The 15,055-nt window shown below is 45.4% G+C and overlaps 1 protein-coding gene across 1 annotated transcript; it reads right to left on the reverse strand.

Annotated features, from left to right (window-relative positions):
• Nucleotides 1-1,498: 1,498 nt before the first annotated feature.
• On the reverse strand, nucleotides 1,499-13,944 carry LOC310829816 (keratin, type I cytoskeletal 12-like). Its single transcript, XM_083708792.1, has 8 exons — nucleotides 12,666-13,944; nucleotides 10,705-10,787; nucleotides 9,969-10,125; nucleotides 8,248-8,409; nucleotides 7,595-7,720; nucleotides 5,123-5,340; nucleotides 3,421-3,590; nucleotides 1,499-1,880 (listed from the first exon to the last, which is right to left on the reverse strand). The coding sequence occupies exons 1-8, from the start codon at nucleotides 13,104-13,106 to the stop codon at nucleotides 1,774-1,776; spliced, it is 1,464 nt and encodes a 487-aa protein (XP_083564918.1). The 5' UTR covers nucleotides 13,107-13,944; the 3' UTR covers nucleotides 1,499-1,773.
• Between the last annotated feature and the right edge of the window lie 1,111 nt (nucleotides 13,945-15,055).

The raw sequence follows: 15,055 nt of genomic DNA on the forward strand, positions 1-15,055 counted from the left end.
TAACATTACAAGTGCCACTGAAAGATATGAAATCTGTGCAATTCTATTTTCCCATTATTTCTTTTCAAAGCAGTTTGGGAACAAAGATGCATATATTTGGATTCCTTTGCACTAAAACATTTTCCTTGGAAAAAAATATTGCAAAATGATGTGGGAAAGTGGAGAACCGTCCTTAAGATAGTAAAAATGAGAAACGGTGAGAAATTGACAGATTGGCCTATTTCTACTGGAGGGTGAGCAAGTGGCAACATCGGCAGGATGAGTAGAAGCCACAGCAATCTAGTGCCTCTTGAAGCCCAAATTGCAGAGTGGCGAGCTTGTGGCTCAAAACATTTGCCACGAGTGCCCAGGTGGGCTCTGGCACGTTGAACTGCGATATGCGCTTGCAAAGAAGACATCTGGTTTGCCGTAAGCGCTGTTCTGTCAAGGGAACGAACGGATATTTGCGAGCCTGCAAGATAAGATGATTTGCTCCGCTGTGATTTGTGTACACCTCTCAACTTTGACTTGCTGCTGAAGGCTAGCAAGTCAAAACACATCTAGTTATTGAGAAGAGGCATCTCCCTCCTTCCTTCTTCTGGATAAACATCCTGGAGATGATGAGAGAGCTGTGTGCTGATCAGCGCACCTACATGTGTTTGCAAAACGATAAGCGTGTGTTTGACTCCTTCTGCACCCGTAAAGATTTGAGTCGACAGCCTTTAATCTGCTTCAGTCCTAATGACATGTAACAATTGCATCTCGGTGTTTAACAGCTGCTCCTCATTTTAATGATGCCTTAATAGCATGTCGTGAATCTGAATAAAGCTGTTTTCTCCTTTTTTAACAACTTTGCACTGCTCAGTAGAAGAAGGGCACCTGCCAGCATTCAGTGTGAATCAGCTTCAGGGCACTTCCGCAGAGATTGTTGATTGCTGGGAAGTGGGGTGGGTGGGTGGTTGAGTTCACTTGGATTACGAAAAGCTGCAGTATGGAAAAGCAATACAGTAGTATCTTGGATCCTGAGCGCCTTGGCAATTGGACATTTGGCTCCTGAACACAGCAAACCCAGAAGTGATTGTTCCAGTTTGCAAATGTTCTTTGGAATCCGAACATCCAACAGGGCTTCCGCGGCTTCCGATTGGGTGCAGGAGCTTCCTGCAGCCAATCAGAAGCTGCGCTTTGGTTTCCGAATGTTTTGGAAGTTGAATGGACTTCTGGAATGGATTACATTCAATTTCCAAGGTACGACTGTACTGGTGCACTGGAAGGGGGCAGTGGAGCTCTTGCAGTGAGGCTGGGGCCTGTGCCTCTCTAAATATTCTTCCGTCAGGTGCCACTGAGGCTCTGGATTACCCAATAAATGTGCAGTGCTGTAAGCAGTGGCATTATGCTTGATGACAAACCTACCTACAACCCTAAGTCCTGGCACAGAGGCTGTTGCAGCAGACCTGCATCCTGCCTTAGTGTGACTAGTTTCTCCCAGGGAGAGAGAGAAAAATATTTGCATCCCACAAAATCAAGTTTTGAAATACCTTTATATAAGAAGAATCAAGTAAAAGTAGCAGCAGGAGTAGAAGCTGTAATTAACTTTAGAGAAGAGAACCTTTTTATTGTAAGAGAATTCTAAGGAGAACAATGAGAATTATCTAAACAGATTGCTAATTAAGGAAAGGAAATATTTTCGTTGGCTTCTCAGTATGTTGGCACATTAATGTGGAAGATGACACTTATTCTTCTTGCGCTGCAACATTTCCAGAAGCAGGAAAGTGTTTCTGGATAAAATCTTGATGTTTATATAACCGTGCTTTCTTTAACAGACTGAACCTTGGAGGAAGTTACTCGCCCGTGCTCGTCTAATTCTTCAATGATGGTTTTGATCACTCTCGTTTTCTTTGATTCTGAAGGCGGAACAGACAAAAGAAAGAACAAGTAACTGAAATGCCCATGCCAAATGTTCTTTGTAACAGAAATTTTAATAGAATGGTATCTACCTGAATGACAAAGCCCCATCACCTGAGAACTTACCTGCATACATGTATATAAACACCATTTAATTTGTATGCTGCCTTTCTGTCGTTCAAAGTTCAAGGCAGTTTACAACTTGAAAAAACTACTAACTGCAGCATAGCAAAAGGAGTCATAAAAAATAAAAAAACACACAAGCAAGTCGAACAATTTCCACATGAATAATAATAAGATATAAAATAAAGATATATAAAATAATATCAATAACAGCAGCAACCGTCTTCAATAAAACTCCTTGAGCAGCCCCCCCAGCCCAAGAGTCTGTTCAGCAGCTTCAGCTTTTGTAGCTGGAGTCAGTCAGGGCCCCACCCTCCGAGACCAGGTGGGAAAAGTACTGCAAGGCAGGAAGCAGCTCTTCCAGGACTCACAACCAAGAGGGCTGAGCACCTTTCTGGTGCAACATTTAACACATATTCAGCGTCTTTTCTGACTCAATTAATTTAGCGATTACAAATGCAAGAGTTACGCTGGCATGCATCTGCCCCCTAACTTGGAGAAGTGAAAATTTCAAAAGACAGGTGCATTTCAATTAACATGTTAGTTAAAAGGTAAAGGTACCCCTGCCCATACGGGCCAGTCGTGTCCAACTCTAGGGTTGTGCGCCCATCTCACTCTATAGGCCGGGGGCCAGCGCTGTCCGGAGACACTTCCGGGTCACGTGGCCAGCGTGACAAGCTGCATCTGGCGAGCCAGCGCAGCACACGGAAACGCCGTTTACCTTCCCACTAGTAAGCGGTCCCTATTTATCTACTTGCACCCGGGGGTGCTTTCGAACTGCTAGGTTGGCAGGCGCTGGGACCAAGCAACGGGAGCGCACCCCGCCACAGGGATTCAAACCGCTGACCTGACTATCGGCAAGTCCTAGGCGCTGAGGTTTTACCCACAGCGCCACCCGTGTCCCATAACATGTTAGGAAAGAGCAAATCAAGTGGGTTCACATTAGATCTACGATTTAGCTGTAATAACTATTGAAATATTTAAAATATATTAAAATGAGAAATCTTCATCCAACCCAGGAGGAGTCTGTGAGCACACCTGGAAGCTTTTGTTATTTCTAGACAGTTGCAGGCAGTGGGGGGGTGGGGAATGGCATTTCCCTGACCTCCCATCGCCAGCATCTCTACGGCTTTGAAGGGGTGGGGCAAGGGGAAGGGGAGGCCAGTGTGGTGCAAACGCACTGGCAGAGCCAATCCAGCCCTTTCTGAAAGTAGTGAGTCTCTGTGGGCCATGTAACTTGCCCCCCGGAATTCTGTTCATAGATGAGGTACATAGATAATTGCTTCTAACCTGAGAATTCTTTGCATTGATGAAATGGAAGGGGGAGAAAAAAATGTACTGAGTGCGGGATGTTAAATTGGTCTTAGTCCCCAACCTATTCATAACATAGAAAGAAACGCCCAAAATGATGCTTACCTTTTTCTTTGGATGCAGAATGCGTGTTCCCTCCTGCAGTTCCTCTGCCACTGGAGTCCATGCCAGACCCAGTGCCTCTTGCAGCAGATTCCGAGCCTCTTAATCCTGCAGCTGTTGCAGACCCCACATTTTTTAATCCTAGATCTTTGCTACCTCCGTGTCCAGATGCACTGCAATAGGCAATATTGTGTTATAATAATAATAATAATAATAATAATAATAATAATAATAAATTTTTATTTATACCCCGCCCTTCCTGGTTAAAAAACAGGGCTCAGGGCGGCTAACAACAAATTTAAAACACTTTAATACACTTAATTATAAAAGCAGCATAAAATACAGTATAAAAACATGAATAACAATAAAATTCAAAAACCTAAAATCAATTAGATAATCCCCAGGGCTAGCTGGCTGAATTGGTCCTACTTGGGCCAGCGAGGAGGCCAGGGGAGAATTACCTGTGGGGTCTCAGAGCGGGTGATCTTCATAAAAGGGGAGGGGGAGGGAAGAGAAGGGAAGTAAAAGATCAGGCTGAATTCAAATTAAAGGCCAGGCGGAATAGCTCTGCCTTACAGGCCCGACGGAAGGAGGTTAAATCCTGAAGGGCCCAAGTCTCATGGGATACCCTTGCTTATTTATTTTATTCAATTTGTATACCGCTCTGCATCCAAAGAACATAAAAATACAAAATGAGAACATTAAAAAACCCCCAAACAAAAGTAAATAGTAGGTGAATAAAAACTTTTTTGGGGGGGGAGTATACAGCACAAGGGACGCAGGTGGCGCTGTGGGTTAAAGCCTCAGCGCCTAGGACTTGCCGATCGAAAGGTCGGCGGTTCGAATCCCTGCGGCGGGGTGCGCTCCCGCTGCTCGGTCCCAGCGCCTGCCAACCTAGCAGTTCGAAAGCACCTCCGGGTGCAAGTAGATAAATAGGGACCGCTTACCAGCGGGAAGGTAAACGGCGTTTCCGTGTGCGGCTCTGGCTTGCCAGAGCAGCGATGTCACGCTGGCCACGTGACCCGGAAGTGTCTCCGGACAGCGCTGGCCCCTGGCCTCTTAAGTGAGATGGGCGCACAACCCCAGAGTCTGTCAAGACTGGCCCGTACGGGCAGGGGTACCTTTACCTTTACCTTTATACAGCACAAAGGTCTTTAACAAAGCAACACATTCAGAACAGGAGACCCAGAGTCAAGTTATGGGCCAGACCAGTGGCTCATCACAACTGGCAATAGTTTATTTTCTAGCACAGATGTCCTTCCTTCTGTCCATCCCGAATCTTCCACCATTCCATTTCACTGGGTGACACCCAGGTTCTAGTACATTTAACTAAAATGGGGCTTGATGCCTTGACACACCAGGGGCAAGGGAACTTGTAGACCTGCTAATGTTGTTAAACTGCAGTTCCCAGCATCCCTGAATACACTGTCTGTGCTGGCTGGGGATGATGGGAGTTGAAGTCCAACACTGCCTGGAGGCGGGCCACACATCCCTCATTCCTTGCTTGCAAAGCAATACTACCCAATGTGCTTTGCACATTCATGCCAGTTTAAAGCACGTCTGAAGTGCAGCCGATTTGCCCCGCAGGAGATAATTTTACACCTTTTTGGATAGTAAGCTGCTCCTTATTGTCACTGGTTTATGGCAAACCTGGGTTGCAAAGTAGATCCCTTTCTTGCCTGGTGGTTCTTTTTTTGCTCCCTACCTTACTTCTCCATCGATCAGATGCCGGTAAGTCTCAATCTCATTCTCAAGGCGGATCTTGATATCCAGCAGCTGCCTGTAGTCTGCATTTTGGCATTCCATGTCCTCCCTGATTTGTTGTACTTGGGTCTCCACGTTGCCAATCAGCCCTTGCATCTGGGAGATCTGGGCACAGTAGCGGCCTTCCGTCTCTGCCAAGGTGGCTTCCAGCGATTGCCTCTGAGAGGGAAAAGGGTGCCGTAACACAAACGTAACACATAGGGCATGTTTTAGGCCATCAGCATTTTGGAAGGTTGCTTCCAGACCCCAGAGTGTCCTGGGAGGATGACAACTGCTAAGGAATTCCAGGCTGTTTCAGACACATGCCCACATCCCTAAGTCATTCTTAACTTGTGTACCTAACGAAATCTATCCACCAGATGTACCAATTCCACTAAGTTCCAAGAGCAATATTGCATCTGCATGCACATATCTTCTTTTTTTTAAAAAAGAAGCACTTAAGCTCTGCTTGTACGGACCCAGGGATGGTATCGTTTCAGTATCTAGATTTCAGTTACAGTTCCAAAGTGCTCTGTTTGGTGTGCTCAAGGGCTTTGAAAAATTTGATCTCTTTCTCTTTGTGCAGCAGAATCCTGTTCCAAAATGCAAACCTATATTGGAAACAACTCAGCTTCAAAAGTGCTTTGTTTTGTGGCACGATGGGCTGCTGAGAGCAAGTTACATAGCTAAGAAAAAGCAGGCAAGGGCTGCCAATCTGGAATGGACTTGCAGTCTGCCTTGGGGGCCCTAGACCAGTCCCCCTGCCACAGTTATTTGTCCCCCAAGGTGCTCCTTGCAGTAGGGGAAGGGGCAGAGCTCATGCTTTACCCGTGGAGAGGCTCAGTGTTGATCCCTGCCATTTCTAGGTAGGGCTGGCTGAAACTCTTGTCTGAAAGGGAGCTGCTGCCAGTCAGTGTAGACAATACTGAGCAAGTTGGACCAATGTTCTGACTCAGTATAAGACAGTTTCCTATGTTCCTGTGAGTTTCAGCAATAAAGTGGCACAGGGCCGCATCTGGCACAGAAACAAGTTTTGAACTGGGACCCTGTGGCTTCTTGAGAATAAAAAAATTGGTCAGGTTTTGGTGCTGCTTTTTTAAGTACAAACGATTTAACGTGTAGGCTGACCCTTTTGTGAATAACTCAAGCCCAAACCTGCAAATCGCACAAAGCTACCTGTGTGGTTCTTTGTATTTTGGCTGCTGTGCTCAAAAGGTTTTTGTTTCTAACACGTTGCCACCTGTCCTGGGCCCTTGGAAAGGAGGAGGCTCAAAATCAAATCCACTAAATAAATAATCTATAGGAGTTCGTGCTGTGCTGAAATCTTTCCTCCAAACGGATCTCGTGAGTTTTGTTCTTCTGCAAAAGAAGCTTCTGCTTTAATTCCTCATGCGCTTGGGAATTTCTTTAGAATTTCAGTCTTGAGCTTACCTTCTCGTTGTGAGGGGCCTGAGGATGGTGTATGCCATTTCCCCCACATAAACATTGTTCAAACATTTTTCTAATGATTTGCAGCCTCCCTGGCTACCCATACTTCCTGAACTGACAAAGCCCCATTGGAGGAGTTCCTATTAAACTTTAATGGAAGTCTGGGCACCTGGGGAGGCTGCAGGGTGCAGACCACTGGTGAGACGATTTGTAGAATGAAATAAAAACTATTCACAAGCGTCTTTCAGCCACCTCAAAAGTAAGGTAAGGGGATCAAACTCCCTGACTTCATTCACAAGTCTATTGATTTTTGGTTCCAATTTCTTTTTTCATTAACTGACACAGGATGGAAGAGAAATTTTCAGCACTGCACTTATAAGACTCCCTGTAACCAGTGAGATGGCATTCAGGTCTTGTCATTCTTGGTACAACATGACTAAAATGGAGAGATCGCTGAGCTTATTTGCCATTCAGAAAAAGCAAGCTGCTGCAGAATGAGACAAGCCAGTGGTCCATCCAATTGCTTATTGTCACAGCTAGCAGTTTGAAATGAAAAGAGAGGCAAATAAAGAATGGCTGTTATTTCCAGGGACTCTTGATAACTTCTAACCAGCTTAAGCCCTTTTCACCACTTGTGTATGTAAACAAATTATGAAGAGGGTTCAGGGGTTGTGTGTATCATCTGAACCCTAAACAGCAGTCAATCTTAACTAAAGTTAGTGAAAACAAGCGAGTTTCATGAACTATTCTTTGAAGTTGACTTGTTTTCATTAATCACAATGAAGATTACATAAAGGTCTAGGTTTGAATGAAACAGGAGTGAAAGCTTCAAAGGACACAAGGGTTTCTTTGGGGTGGAGAGCTAGGCTCATTCTCATAATGCTTAATGTGACTTAGCTTTGTTCCTGAACCAGCCTTGTAAGAGGGAGGTGTATATTTCAGGGAGATGTTTGTCTTAATCATTCAAACACGATTATGTTATCTGGCAGAGATCTCTTCCCCATACCAAAGCAAGTTGAGATGTCAGGTCTATCTCCAAAGCCTGAAGGGTGCGTTTCAAATCTGTGATCTCATTCTTGTTGGTGCTGGTCTCCTTGGCGCTCACATTGATCATCACGTTCAGTTCCTTACTCTGCAATAATTCAATAACAGTATAGTATTCAAATGACGGAAATGTGGTTGGAGCAAATGATTATGTTTCCCAGAAACTTAGCAGCGCTATCCCATTTGTAAAATGAGAGCTCCGTGTATAACGGGCCCCAGTAACAGAAAGCATAAGAGTAGGGCACTCTGTACATGTTCAGTGCATCTTATACACCCTCCGACTTCTCCAGGTTTCTTCTGCAGAATTTGGAGTTTTACAGGGAAGGACGAAGGCTGCGCTTAAAGGGCAATGGGGGGAATGAGCAGCCAGGGAACCGTGGAGAGACATGCACTTGCGAAACCTGCAGAAGTCTCTTGTTCTGTTATGCCTGGAACCACTGCACAGTGGTAATCTGCTGGCTTATTTTAATGAGCACGTTTCAGCTGTTTCACAATCAAGGAAATGAGATGATTGGACCGACAAATGTCATTTCATTTCATTTCTTTTCTTTTTTTTAAAAAAAGATTTGCTGGTAGATTGCTGATTTTTAGACACATCCCTGCATTTTCGTTTACCTTTTCGACGAACCAGGTTTCAGCATCCTTGCGATTCTGCTCTGCCAGAGCCTCATACTCTGCCCTCATCTTGTTCAAGAGGGTAGTTAGGTCAATTCCTGGGGCAGCGTTCATTTCAACATTGACGTTCCCGGAGGTCGCGCCTTGCAAACTTTTCATTTCCTACATGAAGAAAGAAAGGGAAGAAGGAAAGAGAAAGGGACAAACAAACAAACAAACAAACAAACAAACAAAATGCCTCAGGACCATAACTCAGTTGGTACATTTGCGAACATAAGAAGAATTGCACTGAATCAGAGTCCCAGCCTGTCCATGGAAAGCCCACAAGCAGAACTTGTGCATTTCCCTTCTCTTGTATCTGCATTTCCCTTCTCTCATATCTACCGTATTTTTTGCTCTATAAGACTCACTTTTTCCCTCCTAAAAAGTAAGGGGAAATGTGTGTGCGTCTTATGGAGCAAATGCAGGCTGCGCAGCTATCACAGAAGCCAGAACAGCAAGAGGGATTGCTGCTTTCACTGCGCAGCAATCCCTCTTGCTATTCTGGCTTCTGAGATTCAGAATATTTTTTTTATTGTTTTCCTCCTCCAAAAACTAGGTGCATCTTATGGTCTGGTGCATCTTATAGAGCGAAAAATACGGTACTCCCTACCAACCAGTAATCAGAGGCACAATCTCTTGATCCTGGTTGTAATACATATCCACACTGATTAGTCATTTTCTGTATATTCACAGTGGCAACGCGTTGACTTCATTTACACAGGCAGCATTTCTGCATCCCTAGAAACATGAATATTCATTGGCCAGTCGCTGCCTCTCTGCCTAACCTACTACTCCCCAGGCTTGTTGCGGGGATTAAATGAGGAGGAGGAGAACCACGTACACAACCTTGATCTCCTTGGAAGAAAGAAGGCGGGATATAAATGCAATCAATCCATCAATCAAGATAAGCTCAGCGTTTGGGTTCCCGTAAACTTTCCCCATCCCTGGGAGTAAGTGAATAGGCATACAGGCAGACAGTGAAAGGCAGCAGGGAGGAGGCATCACTGCCAGAAAAGCGCCAGCTCAGAGGGGTAGGAGTAGTGGGGGGCAGGGGGTGGGCTCAAAAGGAATAGGTTGGGGGCTGCCATCCCACCAGATCCTCTGTTGCTTGAGGGGACTGCCTCATTCTGGTTAATGCAGCGGAGAACCTGTAACCCAGGGGTATGGAACTTCTGTCCCAAATCTGAGGAATTTGATCACCCTTCACAAACCAGATTTGCTAGACTTATGTTTTCTCATACCTCCTGTAAGCTGCTGAGCTTTTGTTCAGTGAAGCACCTCTTGGTATCATTATTGTTATCAGCACTGAGCATTCCCTAAATACAACCATTTTGGATTGCTAACTGATCAAGTTGTACCAGGGGAGTTGCTAAATACGGAGAGGATTTGGGGCACTGGGGCAGGAAACAAATTTGCGTAGATCAGCATATGCAAACTGTGTATGCATGGATGCCTCTGGGCAACATAAGATTAGGGGACTGCTGGGATCTTGCTGTGCTTTGAGGTGTGCCCGGCTGACCTTTAACTTATCAAAGTTCAAAACAAGACAAGTTCCTGAAAAAAGGGAACAGGATGGAACAGGACACCTGGGGCTCAGTGCAAAAGTCCAGGAGCTCTGGAACCCCCTAACAACACCTGGAGTTATGCCGTCAGTTGCTTAAGCAAGATGGCTGCCTTACCTCTTCATGGTTCTTCTTGAGGTAAGCCAGCTCTTCAGTCAGGGTCTCAATCTGCATTTCTAGGTCGCTCCTGGACAGAGTCAGTTCATCAAGGACTTTGCGCAGGCCATTGATGTCTGCCTCAACGCTCTGGCGGAGGAACACCTCGTTTTCATACCTTTGAAGAGGAATTATTATTATTTCTTAAAGTGCTTAGCTTGCTCAAGTACTTAACTTTGGCTATTGCATCGGCTTGGCCAGTTATTTGATTGTCATTGTGTTGAGAAGCCTGAGACTCTGCTTATCAGGCTGTTTGTTTTGGTCATATTTACAAGTAAAATTAGGTATATACAGTCCCCCCCCCGCCCCCCAGCTGGAACCAGTGCTTTTTTTCTTTAAAAATGTTTAGGTGTACTCTTATTCTGTCTGAGACTCAGGAAACACCATGACAGGGAATGAGGCCACCATCGGGGGTAGCAACGGAACTGATGATTCACCGTGATAGCGTAGAAACTAATTTTTAAAATATTTTTAGTTTCTTTTCCCATTAGATTCAAAAAATTTTAGGGGTATGCATCCCCCCTAGAAAAAAAGCCGGAACTCTCTGGAGCTCAGTTTCGGCACCCCTCAGGTGGGCGCCATTGCCATGATAAGAGAACAAGGAGGGCATTCATGGTGAGTTCCAGCACCTCTCTCTCTCTTTTTTTTTTTTAAAAAAGAAAAATAGCACCGATACCCTGATTGGGTTCAAACTTACTTCATTTTGAAGTCATCTGCAGCCAGCCTGGCATTGTCTATCTGCAGGATAATGCTGGCGTTTGTGACGCTTGCAGCAATGATCTGCATTGGAGGGGGAGATAGAAAAAGTGAGTAAAAAAAGCAAATCGTTTATATTATTTACACGAAAAGATTACACCCCTCTTTCCCCCCTCCAGCAAAATCGCTCAAAGCGGCTAGAAAAATTCTAAAACAAACGTAAAGATTAAAAATAAGAGTAAATGTATCATTAAAACACATGAGGGGGCACTGTGCTGAGTTTTACTCTGAATTGACATGATCAAGGGCACAATCCTAAAGCTGAATTTGTTTTATTTATTACATTCCCATCCCACCTTTCCCCTAGGAAGCTTAAGCTGGTTAACAGACTTCGCCTCCTCCCCATTTGATCTGCACAATAGCCCTGTGAGGTAGGTTAAGTTGAGAGACTTTGTGTGGCCCAGGGTCACCCAGTGAGCTTCATGGCTGAGTGGGGATTTGAACCCTGGTTTCCCAAGTCCTAGTCTAGCATTCTAACCATTACACCACACTGGCTGTCAATCACCTGGCCAGGCTATGTTGGTTTAACTACCTGATCCTGGCTGAGCCATAGATATGGCCTCTGTATCTCCCACATACCAGTTTGGCCAGGACCCAGCTCCCTGAGCTGAGCCCAGTAGTCCTTCAGCTGGCCTAAACCCTGAACAAGTGACATTCTGGGGTTGAGGTGAGAGTGAGTCAGGAGGGGGACTTAGGCTGGATCTTAAGCATGGTCACGTGACCTGAGAACCTGGCCTACATTAACCTGGCAAACGGGGATATAAATCCAACTCTCTTCTAAGGGCTTGCTTTCATAGAGTCATAGAACTGTAGAGTTGGGAGAGACCACAAGGGTCAAATCTTTTTGCTCAGCATGGGGCTTGAACCCAAAACCATGAGATTAAGAGTCTTCATTGCACAGGGCACTCCTGAATGGAGCTTGGATCTGGCAGACATTAACACCTGCTTAACGTAAACCAGCTTAATTTACACTGCCTCCCATCCTTGGGTCCATTCAGTTCAATGGGTCTTCTCTGAGTGGAGAGACGCCATAAAAAGCAAAGGTAGCCTGTTGATCTGTAAGAGAATACCCTCCCCCTTCATAAATCTCACAGACAGGCAGTAGTAGCTTTAGTAGGACCGACTTGCATAATCACAAAATTATGGCAAGCTTGATTGCAATTCAGTTCACATTTAAAGGCAAACCTGCGAATTTTCACTTTCGGAAACAACAAGTGAACCAAAACAACAGACATCCTTTGACAACCACACTTCATCAAATATATTGGTGTAAAGTGTGCATAAAATTGCATATGTTTAATTTCCCTTGATAGAAAACATATCCCCCCTGTTATTTTCACAAACATATGCATTTTTGCGCACACTTTATCCTAGCATATGCATCATGAATATACATTAAGTAAAATTACAGAAGAATGTGCCTCTCAGGTGAAATTCACTGGTGAATTTAAGACTGGGGAAATAAGAAACTGAGAGAAGCTGAAAGAGACAGATTTGCCCACCTCTGTGGCGCTGTGGGTTAAACCACAGAGCCTGGCACTTGCTGATCAGAAGGTCGGCGGTTTGAATCCCCCTGATGGGGTGAGCTCCCGTTGCTCGGTCCCTGCTCCCTGCCAACCTAGCAGTTTGAAAGCACATCAAATTGCAAGTAGATAAATAGGTACTGCTCTGGTGGGAAGGTAAACGGCATTTCCGTGTGCTGCTCTGGTTTGCCAGAAGTGGCTTAGTCATGCTGGCCACATGACCCAGAAGCTGTGCGCCGGCTTCCTCAGCCAATAAAGCGAAATGACCCCAGAGTTGGTCGCGACTGGACCTAATGGTCAGGGGTCCCTTTACCTTAACCTTTACCTCTCTTCCATCTTTAGCCAGCCTTACTCCCTTCCCTTCCCAAGTCTTGCTCACCTTATTTCGAAGGTCCTCAATAGTGGTGTGGTATTTGCTGTAGTCGCGGTGGCCTCCGTCGGCGTGCGACGCCGATTTCTCATACCAGCTTTTGATTTTGAGCTCCAGGTCGCTGTTGGCCTCCTCCAGAGCCCGCACCTTGGATAGGTAGGAGGCCAAGCGGTCGTTCAGGTTCTGCATGGTTTCTTTCTCCCCCCCTGAGAGAAGCCCACCATCGCTGCCGGCCGCGCCACTACAGCTGTAGCTCTGGAAGCAGCCCCCAGCCCCACCTCCCAGGCTGCCCCATCCTGACACCGTGCCCCAGGCTGCCCCACCACCAAAACTCCCTGCGCTGAAGCACCCTCCACCCAAGGCATGTGCTCCACAGCCAGAAAGCTTTAGAGATGATCCACCACAGCGAGAGGAGGAAACCTGCCTAGATCCCCGGCTAAAGTAAGACATGATCTCAAGGAAGTTTTAAGCAAGCTTGCGGGGAGAAAAGCAGAAGATTCACTAAGGGGAGTTTTCTTGAGCAGTCAGAAGAACATCAAGGTTTTATATGCCGACTTTGTTAAGGGTGTGTTCCTTCGTTGGAACGTCATTTCATCGCTGCATTGTTTGTTTGGAAGATTTATCATTTCAAGCCTTCATGACTGATGGATATTAATAACTTGGCCCAGTCGTCCATCTCGTTCATTTGCCCCCTGGGCCATTTGTGAGTCTTCTCCCACCCCACTCCCAAGATGGCGAATGGGTGGATGTCACCTGGCCGAAACATTCATCATCACCACCATCTTTTCAGCGAGGTTGAGTAATTCCTCCCATCCCACCGCCGTCTCTGTGTGTGTGTTTTCAAAGCCCATCATTATAAACATATTTCTTTGGGTCCCTACCCACTTTTTTTTCACACTCACACTTGCGACACTCTTTTGTGGCAGAGGGGTGTGCAAACCGCTTTTCAAGGATGGTTCCCTCGTGTTGCGATTTCCTCACCCTGGGTGGTGCAGAGAGAGAACTATGCAGTTTGCATTAGTCCTGCGAATTGTCTCAGCTGTCTCAGCTGTCTGCTTTTCTGACGTGGAAGTTTGATATTCTCATTATTTCTTTAAGCACCGCATTTCAAGGCTAAACTCACAAGGCGCTGCTTTGATTTCCTGAAGCTTTTTGCTCTCAAATTGTCAAGGATCCAGTGGATGAAACATATTTAAAGAATCTGCTTGATCAAACCGGCTTTGGAACACTTGGGAAATGGAAACTAATGGTTTCGTGAAGAAGTGTAGGACGATTGAGGAGATCGCTTTTGCTGAATCAAGTCAGCTTGAAGACTTAGGTGTTCCTAAGAAAAAATAAAAGACACGTACACCCAGGATAAGGCAGTATGACAAAATCATTATTCTTGTGTGTACTTGTTGCTGGGAATCTCAGGTGGGGAGAACCCTGTGGCACTCAGGTCCTGCTTGAAGATTATGGGAACAGGACAGAGGTGGTCATCCCAACATCTTGTATAAAATTCCATAGTTTAACTATGCTGTGTGTGATAAACTACCTCCTGTCGCCTCTCTTCAGTCCTCAGCTTCTTTGGATCACCTTGGCTTCTAGCCTGCCTCTGAAGACGGTTTGGAAACTTCAGCTAGTGCAGAATTCAGTAGCCACGTTGCTTACCGGAGCAAGACAGTTTAAGCATATTACACCAATCCCGGTCCAACTGCATAGGCTACCAATTAGTTTCTGGGTCCAATTCAAAGTGCTGGTTTCGCCCTATAAAGCCTTAAATGGCTCAGGACCGCAATACCTCACAGACTGCCTCTTTCCATATGAACCTACCCGGACCCTGAGATCATCATCTGAAGCCCTCCGTTGTGTGCCCCCTCCTTGAGAGGTTCAGAGGGTGGCAACATGAGAACGGGCCTTCTCTGCAGTGGCTCCCTGTTTGTGGAATGCTCTCCCCAGGGAAGTAGGCACCTTCATTATGCACCTTTAGGTGCCAGGCAAAAACGTTCCTTTTTAACCAGGCCTTTGCTTGACCTGATCAACATCCCATACCCTTTTAAAATGTAGCTCTTTTTTTGGAGGGTATTATCTGGTTATTGCTTTTGTTTTGATTTTATATATTGCAATCTTTTTTGTGAACCGCCCTGAGATCTCTGGGTACAGGGTGGTATATAAATTCTATAAATAATAATAATAATAATATAGGGAGGGAAAGGGTCTCTCCATCCACTTTCTCTGCACAAAAAACAGTATTCCAAATATGATTGCACTAGGCATATTTTAGCAATATTATTTTCAATTTCCGCTGTATATTTGAAGCCTTTCCATTCTATGTGCGCAGACTTGTGAGATCTGGAGCTTAACAATTGGAGCCAGGTGCCACATCAGTCCTTAGGGCAGAGAGCAGAGAAGGGGCTGAA

This window comes from Podarcis gaigeae (assembly GCF_964106915.1).
Source record: "Podarcis gaigeae genome assembly, chromosome: 13".
Taxonomy (NCBI): domain Eukaryota; kingdom Metazoa; phylum Chordata; class Lepidosauria; order Squamata; family Lacertidae; genus Podarcis; species Podarcis gaigeae.

What these genes read in the sequence shown, in the direction of transcription:
- LOC310829816 (XM_083708792.1), bottom strand. Translation starts at nt 13,106, where the DNA reads ATGTCTTACTTTAGCCGGGGATCTAGGCAGGTTTCCTCCTCTCGCTGT. An exon ending in TTGAGGACCTTCGAAATAAG is followed by an intron (nt 10,788 to 12,665) that starts GTGAGCAAGACT and finishes CCTCCAATGCAG; the next exon opens with ATCATTGCTGCAAGCGTCAC. An exon ending in CTGATCGATGGAGAAGTAAG is followed by an intron (nt 3,591 to 5,122) that starts GTAGGGAGCAAA and finishes TGCCTATTGCAG; the next exon opens with TGCATCTGGACACGGAGGTA.